The sequence below is a fragment of the Vigna radiata genome, chromosome 1, assembly GCF_000741045.1.
Source record: "Vigna radiata var. radiata cultivar VC1973A chromosome 1, Vradiata_ver6, whole genome shotgun sequence".
Lineage (NCBI taxonomy): Eukaryota > Viridiplantae > Streptophyta > Magnoliopsida > Fabales > Fabaceae > Vigna > Vigna radiata.
Window position 1 is genome coordinate 26,113,010 of NC_028351.1, and position 14,984 is coordinate 26,127,993.

Consider the following 14,984-nt stretch of genomic DNA (forward strand, 5'->3'; position numbering starts at 1 on the left):
ACTTATTTCGAACCAACCAATTCTTACCTCTATCAAAAAAATCATTAATGATTCCACCGTGCTTTCAACTATAATAAGCTACCTGTATCCTTCAAATCATGAATGTAAAATTATCTCAATTTTTTCTTTGGAAAAAATGTTTCCCTTTAACTAAAGAAATGTTTGGAAACTTCATAATTAGATGCACCAAACTGGAATATCATCCCAATTCTAATATCTTCTATTGTAACGAAAACTAAACAAGGACATGAAGAAGAGATATCAAATCAAGAACCATGGCCTACACTTTTCATGGAGTCAGTGATATAATGGCAGCTCCACACAACAGCAAAAATCCTTGTTTACATGTGCATGCCATGATTCTTTTAAGCTATAAAGATGATTGAAAATTGACTGTCTAACACAAATCTCTAGCACACAAGCCAATTAAGTAGCTAATCTAATCATAAGAAAGGAGATCACTACTTAAGTTGTACAATTTCATAAACAGTGACACTTGTTATTCAAATGATCACATAGTTCATCATGGGTTCATGTTATGCAGTCCTCAAGGGCGGGGAAACCAATATCACCCCATCTCCCCTAACAAACAGGAAAGGAACCGTCCGCTTAGTAGTCTGCAATCAGAAAGAAAACAAATGATCATCCAAAGAAATTTATCATAGAAATAATGTAGCATGCATTTGCCTTTAGTTTGATAGAAGCAATTTGAAGGTTGATGCAGATTGAAGTTCGTAAATATATGCATTTGGCATTCCCTACATATGAACAAAATCTCAAAGATGGTTCCTCTTTGGCTCTACATAATGCATTACAGTTTATAAAAGACAAACTTTTTCTTTTCCCAGTAGAAAGTCAGTCAAATAAATAGCTCTGCTCACATGTTAGCATCCAAGTTGTGAAATAATAAGGTCAGTAGCGGGAAAGCATAATGCCTATAGTCTCATTTGAAAAATACCCAGAACCAGAAGGGTCTAGCTTCACTATACATTTATCACTGATGAACACTTTCTTTTACCATATCTTAGTCCATTCAACAATTTTTTTGTTAACCTCACAAATTTTCTATCAATTAATCATAGTTCTACCACTTAGCTTTGCCAAAATACAATATATATGTATTTTTCCTTTTTTGCTGATTATAACTTACCCTCACAATTTCTTCATATGTCTCGTCATCAATTTCCACAGTAGTAACAATCTCTTCAACATCACCAAGAATCATATTAAGATGTTGATCGTAAGCCTGCAATTCCAAATTGAAAACCCGGTATAAATTGAGAAATAGAAGGAGGCAGATAAAATAGTTATAAAACGATTTTCCCCATACAAAATTTTGCTTGGGCAACCTAAATATAAAGCAATTCATATTTTCTGTACGTTACCTTTTTAATTCGAAATAAAAGTTTAATAATTTTAGACTAGATACAGATCAAATAGATTCCATTAACCCTAGTTATGTCATGACAACAGATTATTTGACTCCGTGGCAGTAAATAAATAAATGAGAAAGAAAGACAAGTCTTTCCTGTGTACTAAATATGAATCCTTAAACAAATTTTAGGGGAAGCATATCTTAGGCACTAATCAGATCCAAATTTAATCCATGTTAAGACCCTTTAGAAAAACAACATAGACACTCCAAACTCATAATGTCTCATTTTAACTTCTGTGTGTCATTTAAAAATATTTTATCCATCAGACAACTCACTACTTCTTCAAATAACCATTACGCTTTGCACAGAAGATAAGGAGAAGCAAAATAACTATTAGAGATCAGATTTGAAAGATTAATAGGTGTAGTTGGGTAACTAAGTAAATTACACCATTAATTAGATTAGACATAGTAGTTTCATTCAGTTACAAGTCAGACAAGTGATGCCATAGGGGAGATACAGAGGTTGCTTCCAGAGTTCCAGTTCAGCAATTTTACAAGTAGTATCAAATTATTGGACTCAAACTATTAAGCACATCACAAGCTTATGCGTCCCTGATTTTCAGGTTTCGTGCTGAAAGCTCACCTCACCAGTCATCACCCATTTCATAACAAACTGAAATCTGAAACCTATGTAGTTAACATATTTCTCATATTTATACTCTATCAAATTAAGAAGAAAGACCAACGACAAGCACGTGTAATTCATAAAATTCATTGTAAACACAGCTTAGTTTCAACTCACAAAAAGGAAACGTTTGGTAAATTAATTAACAAACTCATTGTAATCTTATAGGTATTCAAGAAGAGTAATAAATAAACGCATAAAAACACCAACCAACCCCCCTCCAAAAAAATTACTTAGTTAAAGCACTTAAAGAACCTTCGAAAACAACATAATCATTTCAATATGTTACTCTCATCCAACCATTTAAATCCTTTCAGCATAAAGGGCTTAGAAATCCCAAAGGGTTCATACTACTCTAACCTAATCTTCAACCGGTTGCATGAAGTCCTTAGCCAACAAAGAATTAAACAAATATTAAAAGCTAACAATACATACTTATCATCCCTCATCCCAAACCAGTTTATTTTAAATTCTAGTTCAAAACACTAAAATTTCCGTTCAGCGACCAACAACAAATCCTTCCAAAACCCAAAATTGGAAAATCAAAGATTCAACTCAATCCCCACAGGAAAGTACTAAACAACCCATTAGTACGTTAGGGCAGTCAGAAAGGCACAAAATTGCCACTAATTGCAAGCAACCCAGATTTCAATTACCTTGAAAACACCTTAAAAATCATAAATTTCACATCTAAGAGAACCTAATACAGTCTGTACATTAATGGGTAACCACAAGAAAAGAGTGCGGAAAAACAAACAGAAATTGATGAAAAGGAGAAAAAGAAATGAAAATTACGTGAAGTTTTCCACGAAGCTCTCTGTCAGAACGGAGCTTAACGTAGATACGTTCGTCAAGGCTGAGCCTAATGAGATCCAAAGGCTCCTTCACCGCACTTTCTTCCTCTGTAGCCATGAATCACTTCACTAGTTTCAGTGCTTCTGCTTTTGGAGGTAAGTTTTTCGTGTAACCCTTTTGAGTCAATGTTTTCTTCTTCTTTCTCTTTTCTTTAGTTTCAAAGTATTTGTAATTTTTATGGATCTTGGGCTCAGCATAGGCCTAGTCTTTTTATGGCCCATGTCATTAATTTTTTTTATTTTTTTCAAAAACATTCCTTTCGAAATTTTAGAATTTTAAGAACATGTTTGGTTTTAGTTTACAATAGTAGTTTTGCGAATTCCTATATAAACCTTTTGTGTTTTTCGTGCATGAATTGAGAAGAAAAAACTTTATAATTATGAAGTAAAAGTATTTTTGAGATCTTCCAACTTAAAACATTTCAAAGTATTTTTCCAATGTTAAAATTGTCTAAGACTTCCATAGTTTACTTTATTAATTTTTTATATTTCAAGAAGTATTTTTTTTTTCTTAGAATGTAAAATTTCGATACTCCATTAAAGTACTCTCTGGAAGCCAATAATCAAGAAAAAATGTCTCACCAATTCTCTTTTAAGGAAGAAATCGTTGAATTGCTTTGAATATATACTTACGATATTCTCGGTGTTGTCATTTTATAACATGAACGACTTCTAATCTCCAACACAAAGTTTTGAGAAAATTCTTAAATTTAAGAATATAATTTTGCAAAAATTAAAAAATTATTACTGAAGGAAATTTATGTAATATTAATAAGAATAAAATATATTATTGTAGGTCCATATCATTATTATAAGCTACTTAGTCTTTATTACAGCAAAGCAATATCTGTGAATGTTGACAAAATTGTAGTTGCCAGCTTTAATAGCTTTAGTTAGCGTGATCGTAGTTAGGATTCATTTTTCCTTTTCATGTATATATTGACACATTGTGAGAAAGGAAAGCAACATACTTTTGATACATTTTTGGTACGGTATCAGAGCCTTATTTCTGACATTTCATTGCCCAGAACGTAGCCTTGCTGAAATGGCAAATGAAGGAGAAAAGCATGAAATTCATCGCCTTACTATTTGAGTGCCAGTGATAATCCCGAAAATGTTATTACATGTGCAATTCAAAGGAGAAAACTATGAGGAATGGGCCAAGGTGGTAAAGATCTCTTTGCAGGCTAAAAAAAATGGGGTTTCATAGATGGAACTCACACGAAACCTAAAAATGACATTCAAGATGGAAGATTGATGGACAATTCAATCCATGCTTGTTCCTTGAATACTAAACACCATTAAACCTAATTTGCGTTCCACTATTGCCTACACTGAAAACGCAAAGGATCTATGAGATGACATCAAGGAATGATTAATGGACCAAGAATTCAGCAGTTAAAGTCAAAATTGGCGGAATGCAAACAAAGGAATGACAATGGTTGCTTATAATGGGAAGCTGAAAATATTATGAGATGAACTGGCAAATTATTAGCAAATCCCACAATCTAAATGTGGTGGATGCAAGTGTGATATTGTGACTAAACTTGAGAAATGGAGAGAAGATGAAAAAGTCCATCAATTTTTTATGGGGCTAGATGACGAGAGCTATGGAACAACATGATCAAATATTTTCGCAACAAATCCATTACCCTCATTAAATCGGGTATATGCCACCATGGTATAAGAAGAAAGGGTGAGAATGATCACTAGGTCCAAAGAAGAGTGAGGAATGATTGTGGGATTGGCTGTGCAATAGAAACTAAGAACAAATTGCCCAATGAAGCAAAAGAAAAATCAATTGTTTGCACACATTTTGGAAGGATGGGATTGATGAGAAAAAGGCCAAAACAAATAACAACTTATCAAGGAGTAATAATGCAGCGGAAATTCAATCCCCCTTCTTGCGAGAATCTACGAGGAGCACCAAACAAATAGAACAAAAATAGATCCAAAGCACAAAGAGACACCAACAATTTTTAACGTGGAAAACCCCTCAATGCAAGGGTAAAAACCACGAGTCGTCCAGACCAAAGAAAAATCCACTATGATCAATAATAGGGTACAAATGAGTCTCCAATAATAATACCAAAAGGTATTTTCAATAAGCCAAATTAACTAGGCACAAATGCTTACAAATGAGAACAAAAAAGATTAAAATTCTCCAAAACAGGGCTAATGGTGCGGGATCAATTTCTCCCAATCTAGACCTCCGATTGACGATCCGAACGGTCAGAATGAAGAACCATATGTCTGGAACTTACTGTCCAAAACTCAGCTCGATCCAATGGTTAACGACTTCACAGCGACGAAAACACCAGTGCAGGTTTAGGGTTATGCGGGAATGACTTTCTCTCTTTCTTTTTCTCTCACTTGCCTTTTGCCTCTCTTCAAAATGACTCTCTTGTGCTCTACTAATCTGACCCATCTCATTTTAACCTAATGAGACATAATGGACCACACTATTTGGGCCTATTCTCCACATATGAAGGGAGCCCAATAACCTAACAAATCTTCCCCTCACAACTATGTGGAGATATCCGCCAAACCGGCGATCTCACAACAAACTTCAAACTTTCCTCTTGGCAATGCCTTGGTCATCATATCGGCACCATTATCATCTGTATGAACTTTAGCTAGCTCTACCAACTTAGCATCCAAAACATCACGTATCCAATGATACCTCACATCAATATGTTTAGATTTAGAATGAAAAGTTGGATTCTTACCAAGATGAATAGCACTTTGACTGTCACAATACAACAAGTATTTATCTTGCACAAAACCAAACAACTGCAAGAATTTCTTCACCCATAACAACTCCTTGCATGCTTCAGTAAGTGCAATGAATTCTACCTCAGTAGTAGACAACGCCACACACTTTTGCAACTTTGATTGTCAAGCCAAGGCTCCCCCTACAAACTGAATCAAATAGCCTGAAGTGGACTTTCTGGAATCAATGTCTCCAGCCATATCTAAATCTGAGTAACCCACCAAAGTAGGCTTATCACCTCCAAAACAAAGCCTCAAACCATTAGTACCACGAAGATACCTCAAAATCCATTTCACAACATTCCAATGCTCTCTACCTGGATTTGACAGAATTCTGCTAACTGTACCAACAGCGTGTGCAATATCAGGCCTTGTACATACCATTGCATACATCAAACTACCCACCGCAGAAGCATAAGGAACTTTTCTCATAGCTATCTTCTGAACTTCATTTGAAGGACTATGTTTAACACTCAACTTAAAATGAGTAGCAAGAGGAGTACTTACAACCTTAGCATTCTCCATTTGGAATCTTTGCAACACCTTCTGAATGTAGTGCTCCTGTGATAGCCAAAGTTTCTTCTCTTTTCTATCACGAGTGATACTTATACCAAGAATCTTCTTAGCAGCTCCCATGTCTGTCATGGCAAATGACTCGCCCAGTTACTTCTTCAACCTGTGAAATTTGGAAACATCTTTTCCAACAATAAGCATGTCATCCACATATAACAACAGTATAATGAAATCAATCTCAGAAAATTTCCTGACAAAAACACAATGGTCAGAAGTAGTCTTCTTGTAGCCTTGCTCACACATAACAGACTCAAACTTCTTATACCATTGCCTCGGAGCCTGCTTTAAACCATATAGGCTTTTTCGTAGCCTACACACATAGTTTTCCTTGCCTTTAACAAGAAAACCATCTGGTTGCTTCATGTAAATCTCTTCCTCCAAATCACCATGAAGGAAGGTTGTCTTCACATCCATATGCTCAACCTCCAAATCAAGAGTAGCAGCTAAACTTAACACAGTTCGGATAGATGTCATCCTTACCACAGGTGAGAAAATCTCATTGAAGTCAACACCCTTTCTTTGTCTAAAGCCTTTCACCACTAATCTGGCTTTATATCTGGTAGATGTAGAATTGCTCTCTTGTTTCACCCTAAAGATCCACCTGTTCTCTAAGGCTCTCTTACCCTTAGGCAACTTCACCAAGTCATAAGTGTGATTATCATGCAGAGATTTCATCTCATCCTGTATTGCATCCAACCACTTTTGCTTTTCTTCACTTTCAACGGCCTCCTCATAACATTCAGGTTCTCCCTCATCAGTCAACATCACATACTCATCGGTAGAGTACTTCTTAGAAGGTTGTTTTGGCCTGTCCGATCTTCTAGGTTGAGTTTCAGGTAGCTCAAGTACATCACCAAGACTCTCATCATGTTCCTCTTCATCAACATTATCAATAGGAACATCCAAGCTATCTCCAACCTNNTNATTATCAATATCACCATTTTGTTCATCATCATGAACATCAATATCCAAANCATTAATAGACAACCGAATTGGATCAACATCAGTCACATTACCGTCTTCCTTAGGAGTAGACTTCTCCACCTTATCAATATCTTCAATAGTTTGATCTTCCATGAATTGCACATCACGACTTCTAACAACTTTCTTTTCAACGGGGTCATACAACTTGTAGCCAAATTCATCCTGACCAAAACCAATGAAGATGCATTGCCTTGTCTTCACATCCAACTTGGATCTTTCATCCTTCGAAACATGAACATATGCTTTACAACCGAAGACACGTAAGTGATCATAAGTAACATTCTTGCCAAACCAAATCTTATCTGGTACCTCAGAGTTCAAAGCAACTGCAGGACTTAGATTAATAACATGCACTGCTGTAAACAATGCCTCACCCCATAAATGCTTAGGCAATTTTGCTTCAGAAAGCATACACCTAACTCTTTTAATCAATGTCTTGTTCATCCTCTCCGCTAAACCATTCAGCTGAGGAGTTTTGGGAGGAGTCTTCTCATGTGCAATACCATATTGTCTACAATAAGCATAAAATGGTCCACAATACTCACCACCATTGTCAGTACGAATGCGCTTCAGCTTCTTGCTTGACTGCCTCTCAACCAAAGCATGGAATTCTTTAAACTTGTCCAACACTTGGTCCTTTCTCTATAGTGCATAAACCCAAAGCTTCCTGGAACAATCATCAATAAAAGTAACAAAGTAAAGTGCACCACTAAAAGACTTTACCTTCAACGGGCCACAAACATCAGAATGCACCAATTCAAGCAACTCTGACTTCCTAGACGGAGGATGCTTCTTGAAGGATACTCTAGTTTGTTTACCAGCCATGCAGTGAGAACATTTCTCCAACTCTACATTCTTCAATCCTGAGAGAACATCCTTTTTAGCTAAACAGTTAAGCCCCTTTTCACTGATGTGCCCAAGCCTTCTGTGCCACAAAGATGACTCCATGTACACGACATTCACACTATCTTTAGCAACCAAAGCTTTTGTCCAATAAAGCTTGGAGTTTTTCTCCCCTTTAGCCACAATCAAGTTACCTTTGGTGAGCTTCCATTTTCCAGAACCAAAGTGGTTATCAAATCCACCATCATCAAGTACCTGCACAAAAATCAAGTTAAAGCGAACATCTGGAGCATGTTTAACTCCTTTAAGCAGCAACTGCATACCCATGTTGGTTTGCAAGTGAACATCACCAACACCAATAACTTTAGACACCCTATCATTACCCATCTTCAATACTCCAAAATCACCAGGCGTATAAGATATGAAGATAACTTTAGACACCCTATCATTACCNATAACTTTAGACACCCTATCATTACCCATCTTCAATACTCCAAAATCACCAGGCGTATAAGATATGAAGATAACTTTAGACACCCTATCATTACCCATCTTCAATACTCCAAAATCACCAGGCGTATAAGATATGAAGAACTCCTTCTTGGATGTAACATGCAGTGTAACACCACTATCAATTATCCACATGCTCTCATCAGATACAAGATTAATAGTGTCATAATCACGAAGACAAACAAGGTCACCACATGTAGTAGTAGTAACACGATCACCATCATCATTATCTCTTTCTCTTTGCTTACCCTTTTTGTCTTTGTTCTCTTTCTTCCACAAAAAACAGTTCTTCTTTATATGCCCTGTTTTGTGACAATAGTGACACTCCACATTCTTGTACCGAGACTTGGACTTGCTCCTGCTTTTATCTCTACCACTGTTTTGTTCTTTCTTTTGGTTTCTCCCCCTATTCTCTGTAATAAGCACTTCTGAATGAGATGAAGTACCCTGCGTCTTCCTTCTCTTCTCCTCATTAAGAGCATCACTCTTTGTCATTTGCAAAGAAATATCACCATTAGGGATAACACTTATCATGGAAACCCGAAATGTTTCCCACGAACCCGGTAAAGAGTTTAATAAGAATAAGCCCAATAGATCATCATCAAATTTTATACCCACTCCTGCTAATTGATCATAGCTTCCTTGAAATTCACTCAAGTGATTTGAAACAGGAATTCCTTCCTTATACTTTAACTCCACAAAATTTTTCAGCAAATACAATTTATTAGTCCCTGACTTAGAGGCATACAAGGACTCAAGCTTATCCCATAGGCTTCTCGCATGTGTCTCATTAGCAACAAAATTATGGACATTGTCATCAACAAACTGCCTGATAAATCCACATACCTGTTGATGTTCAAAATCCCATTCTTCATCTGACTTGAATTTTGGCTTATTGGAAGCAAAAATAGGAAGATGCAAATTTTTCACAAATAGCAAGTCCTTCGTCTTGCCTTTCCATAAGTGATAATTTTCTCCATTCAACGGAATCAATTTTCTATGTGCCTCCACCATTCACGCAAATTAAATAGTCCCTTAACCAAAGAGCTCTGATGCCACTCTGATGGGGAAAGGGCCAAAACAAATAACAACTTATCAAGGAGTAATAATGCAGCGGAAATTCAATCCCCCTTCTTGCGAGAATCTACGAGGAGCACCAAACAAATAGAACAAAAATAGAATCCAAAGCACAAAGAGACACCAACAATTTTTAACGTGGAAAACCCCTCAATGCAAGGGTAAAAACCACGAGTCGTCCAGACCAAAGAAAAAATCCACTATGATCAATAATAGGGTACAGAAGAGTCTCCAATAATAATACCAAATGGTATTTTCAATAAGCCAAATTAACTAAGCACAAATGCTTACAAATGAGAACAAAGAAGATGAAAATCCTCCAAAACAGGGCTGCTGGTTCGGGACCGATTTCTCCCAAACTAGACCTCCGATTGACGATCCGAGCGGTCAGAATGAAGAACCATATGTCTGGAACCTACTGTCCAAAACTCAGCTTGATCCAACGGTTAACGACTTCACAGCGTCAAAAACACTAGTTCAGGTTTAGGGTTATGCGGGAATGGCTTTCTCTCTTTCTTTTTCTCTCACTTGGCTTTTGCCTCTCTTCAAAATGACTCTCTTGTGCTCTACTAATCTGACCCATCTCATTTTAACCTAATGAGACATAATGGACCATACTATTTGGGTCTATTCTTCACATAGGAAGAGAACCCAATAACCCAACAAATCTCCCCCTCACAACTATGTGGAGATACCCGCCAATCTAAATGTGGTGGATGCAAGTGTAATATTGTGACTAAACTTGAGAAATGGAGAGAAGATGAAAAAGTCCATCAATTTCTGATGGGGCTAGATGACGAGAGCTATGGAACAACATGATCAAATATTTTAGGAACAAATCCATTACCCTCATTAAACCGGGTATATGCCACCATGGTATAAGAAGAAAGGGTAAGAATGATCACTAGGTCCAAAGAAGAGCGAGGAATGATTGTGGAACTGGTTGTGCAATAGAAACTAAGAACAAATTGCCCAATGAAGCAAACGAAAAATCAATTGTTTGCACACATTTTGGAAGGACGAGACATGACAAGGGCAATTGCTTCGAGATTGTCAGTTATCCAGATTGGTGGGGAGAAAGGCCACAAAATGAAATCAAAAATAGCAGAAGAAATCAACAAAGAACTTTCGAGGGAAATGAGGAACACCTCGTGTTAATGTATAACATACACCAGAAAACAAGAAGTGGTAAGACTAAGCAACGAGCAATGGAAATTGGTAGCCATGTTGAATTCTCACAAGGCAAATGCAACTGAAAAGATGACCGGTAAGAAAGCATGTGACGTGTGGATTGTTGACAGTGGCGCTTCTAACCATATGACAGGAAAAAGTCAAGTTTTGGAAGGATACCATGTGGGACTATCAAATGGTGAACTGTTGGTGGCAAACAAAGAAGGATCAGTTTTCGTTGAAAATGTTCTATATGTTCCGGAGTTGAATCATAACTTGATTTTAGTATCACAATTGATAGATGAAGAAAAATGTATAATGCATTTTACTTATAAATTGTGTGCAGTGTAGGACCACACTTTGAGGATGATGATTGGAGTGGGTGAATTGAAAGATGAGCTCTATTGGTATCGTGGTGTCAGTGGCGTAGGCTTATCATATCAATATAAAAAGTCAACTCAAGATTTGGCACAAACGAATGGGACATCCTGCTTACCAAATTATTGAAAAGATTTTAAATATGACCATTGGGCATAGTAATAAGGATACAAGTAGAGTGTGTGAAGTGTGTAAGAAATCGAAGCAAAGTAGGAATAAATTCTCTTTAAGCGATTCTCAAGCATACAACGTTTTTTATTTAATACATTGTGAAAGTTGTGTCACAAACCCTAATGATTTTCATTGCTTTAATAGAACAATAATACAATAAACAAGTCAAAATGATACAACGTGACAATGGAAAAAAATTTATGTGCCTTCAACGATATTTTAAGCAACATGGGATACTACATCAAACCTCATGCACCGGAACACCTCCACCAAAATGGAAGAGTCGAGCAAAAGCATCAACACATTCTAAATGTATCACGCTCTCTATTGACAGCTTCCGCTTAGGTTTTGGGGCGAATGCGTTTTGACCGCAGGTTACTTGATCAATCGTACACCTTCAACAATTCTCTTAGGAAGAACTCCATATGAAATAGTGAATGGGATGTCGCCCACCTATGACCATTTGCAGGTTTTTGGATGCTTTCATAACGAAGATAGGAAAGGTGATAAATTCACCAGTAAAAGTCGAGAGAGTGTGCTTCTTGGATATTCAGCTGGACAAAAGGGATGGAAATTGTTTTATTTGGAAAGAGAAGTCTACTGGGTTTCAAGAAATGTCAAGTTTGTTGAACATGAATTTTTGTTTGCCTCTATCGTCCATAGAGAACCTTCAAAAGTAGAGTTACCCTTTATCGATGTTGGTAAAACAAATTGTTGATAGGGGGTGCACTGTGTTAGTTAAAACTAATACTTGTGATGTTGGATTTTGATGATGGCAACACATTGATAATAAAAACACATGAATGTGTATTGTGTTATGTGTTATATGATTGAATGTGTACATGCATACTGTGAAATATGCACATATTTTGTTTGTCACACTTGTTGATATATTATGTTGATTGATGCATACTATTATGTTTGTGAAGTGATTATATATGTGTATGCATAATGTATGTTTTGGTGATATGAAAACCACATGCACAAAATCATATCCGCATGACTTAATCGATTATAGTGTTGTGATAATCAGTTAAGGTCATCAGACAACTTGTATTTTGAACTAAGGCAAAATAACTAGTTTTGAATGGGTTACATTAGTTGGTGAATCGATTAAAACTCATGTGTTTGCACATGTCTTTTTGAAATGTGCTCTGATGAGTTTTTGAAAAGAAAAGTTTTCAAAAATCTTTTAAGTGCTAAAGCTTAATCAATTACATGGTCTATGTATTCAATTAAGTCTATGATGATTTGGAAATTGACTTATGCTTGTCATAACTACTATAACGATCATTTTTTTAAATGTGTTTGACTAATCATTTAATGAGAATAGATTACATTAATTGAACATTGAATTATGTGTTTTGACTGTTGTATTTATGTTACATGTGTTTAATGCAATCGATTACATTAGTGTAGTAATTGATTGCTTTGTGTTAGGACTGATATAAACTATATATTAATGCATTGTTATTTTCTAAAAAAGAGGAATTAAGACTTACATTTTCATATCTGATTGATTTTCATCTGAGAGGTTTTACAAATTGATCAAAAGCTCCAAGAATCAAGAACGAGAAAAGTTTGACAGATCTTGAAGCATTCTTGAGAAGCAACTTGACTGGACTGAATTAATTGATTGTGTTTGCACAACTGAAGGTGTTTCTCGTTTGATAAGGAGAGAAGACTTGCAATCTTTGATTTGTTGTTTCCCAGTACGTGTGGCGTCAGGAAGAAGAGTGACGTACTCTTGACTTTGAGAGGGGATATTTTAAAGGGTTGTTATGACAAGAACGGGGTAATTCTGTGTTGGCAGGTTTTGTTATTCTATATTTGATTGAGAGTTGGTGAGGTGTTTACATTTGAGATTTTCTCTATATATCCTTAGCTATAATACTCTGATTATTATAGTGAATTACTCTTCAATCTAAGGTTAAATGGGAGAGTGACTAGATGTAGGCATTGAGGTCGAACAAATATAAAAACCGAGTTTGATTTTCTTCTCCCTATCTCTTTGTATTTGAGCTTACATTCTGTCAATGTCTTTATACGCATAATGTTTCATTGCACACAATTTCTTACGGCACAATAAAGCTTTCAAGAAAATTATCATTTGCGAAAAAAAATTTAAAAAGTGTTAAGATTGTTGATAAGGAAAGCATTGGTTTAGTTAACCGTAATCTCATAGTGCTTTAATCACTCTGGTTTTTTATGATGACAAGACATTATTAATAACACATGTTTTGTTATGCCTTACATGTTATGTTCCTTAATTGATTGATATCTTATTGAACATGTTTTGTGTTAATCTTGATATATGAATGCATACTCACTGAGTTTATTTCTAATACATCATTTGTGATTGCATTACATATGTTTTTTATTAGAAAACCACATGCACTTTTATGAACTTTTATTGTGTGGCATAGCTACAAGTTTTAAGTCGACTTCATTATGAAGTAAGTTGATTAAAACTCGTGACTATACACATACTTTCAAAAATAGTGTTGTGTGTGATTTTGCATTGAAAAGATTTTCAAACTGTGCTGATGTGCCTAAGTCGACTACATGCGCAGTGGATTCGACTTAGTTGTTTTGTTTGAATTTTTGTTATGTCTGTGAACAGCAATGACTATATTTCAAAAGTTAGTTATTGCATTGATGATAGTCAATTGTATTAAATGCAAAATCAATTTGTTAGTTGTTGACTGCTACTATTTGACTTAACTGTTATAACTGTCTGAGGACAGTCGACTTTATTAGTAGTGTAGTCGACTACAGGAACATTTGATTTATAGAAAACTATAAATAGACGTGCCTCAGTTAATCATAAAAGACTTTGGAAATTCTAACACTTTCATTTGTGATTTACAGATCGTGATCTCTGAGAAATTTCTCTAAGAACTCATCAAAAAGACTGTGGTAATCTATCTTTGAAGAGGTTCTTTGAAGGAGAAAGATTTTTGTGCTTATTGGTTGATCATACCCTGCATATTGTGGTGCTCGTCTACTGATCACGATTTCTATCAATCTTTTTAAAGATTGTTGTCGTGTTCCTGTTGCGATTACAGGGAGTTGACTCGCGGGGTTTGGACACTTTGAGGATTGTTCAAAGTGTGTTAAAGATTGCAGAAGAGGGGATATCTTGCTGCAAAATCTTTGTTGTGTATATTGCCTATATTTTGGTTAGAGAGGTGTTTTATATTTTTGACATGGAGGTCTCTATAAAAGCCTTGACCATTACAGTGCATTTGCTTCCCGATTGTGGAACGACACTGGATGTAAGCATTGAGGCCGAACCAATATAAAAACTTGTGTTTGAATTCTCTATCCCTACTCTTTTACATACAGTTGACTTTACTGCTTTCGTAGTCAACTTAGTATTTTCCGCTGCACTTGAAATTTTAATTCCTTGTGATTCAAGAAACTGTAAAAGTTAATACTTTGCGAAAAAGATTTTAAAAAGACTCTGATTTTGAACCCTCACCAATTCACCCCCCCTTTTGGTGTTGAAACGTAGCCTACCTGTTTTCCAACAAAAAGTGCAAGTTTTTATAAAACACCAATTCCCCCCCCCCCCTCTTGGTGTTGA

General features: G+C 35.9%; 1 protein-coding gene across 1 annotated transcript; it reads right to left on the reverse strand.

Annotated features, from left to right (window-relative positions):
* Positions 1-192: 192 nt before the first annotated feature.
* Positions 193-3,072, reverse strand: LOC106766048 (sm-like protein LSM3A). Its single transcript, XM_014650813.2, has 3 exons — positions 2,859-3,072; positions 1,151-1,246; positions 193-617 (listed from the first exon to the last, which is right to left on the reverse strand). Exons 1-3 carry the CDS (start codon positions 2,973-2,975, stop codon positions 537-539), a joined length of 294 nt encoding a protein of 97 aa, XP_014506299.1. The 5' UTR covers positions 2,976-3,072; the 3' UTR covers positions 193-536.
* Between the last annotated feature and the right edge of the window lie 11,912 nt (positions 3,073-14,984).

What these genes read in the sequence shown, in the direction of transcription:
- LOC106766048 (XM_014650813.2), bottom strand. Translation starts at nt 2,975, where the DNA reads ATGGCTACAGAGGAAGAAAGTGCGGTGAAGGAGCCTTTGGATCTCATT. An exon ending in AGCTTCGTGGAAAACTTCAC is followed by an intron (nt 1,247 to 2,858) that starts GTAATTTTCATT and finishes TTGGAATTGCAG; the next exon opens with GCTTACGATCAACATCTTAA. An exon ending in CATATGAAGAAATTGTGAGG is followed by an intron (nt 618 to 1,150) that starts GTAAGTTATAAT and finishes TTCTGATTGCAG; the next exon opens with ACTACTAAGCGGACGGTTCC.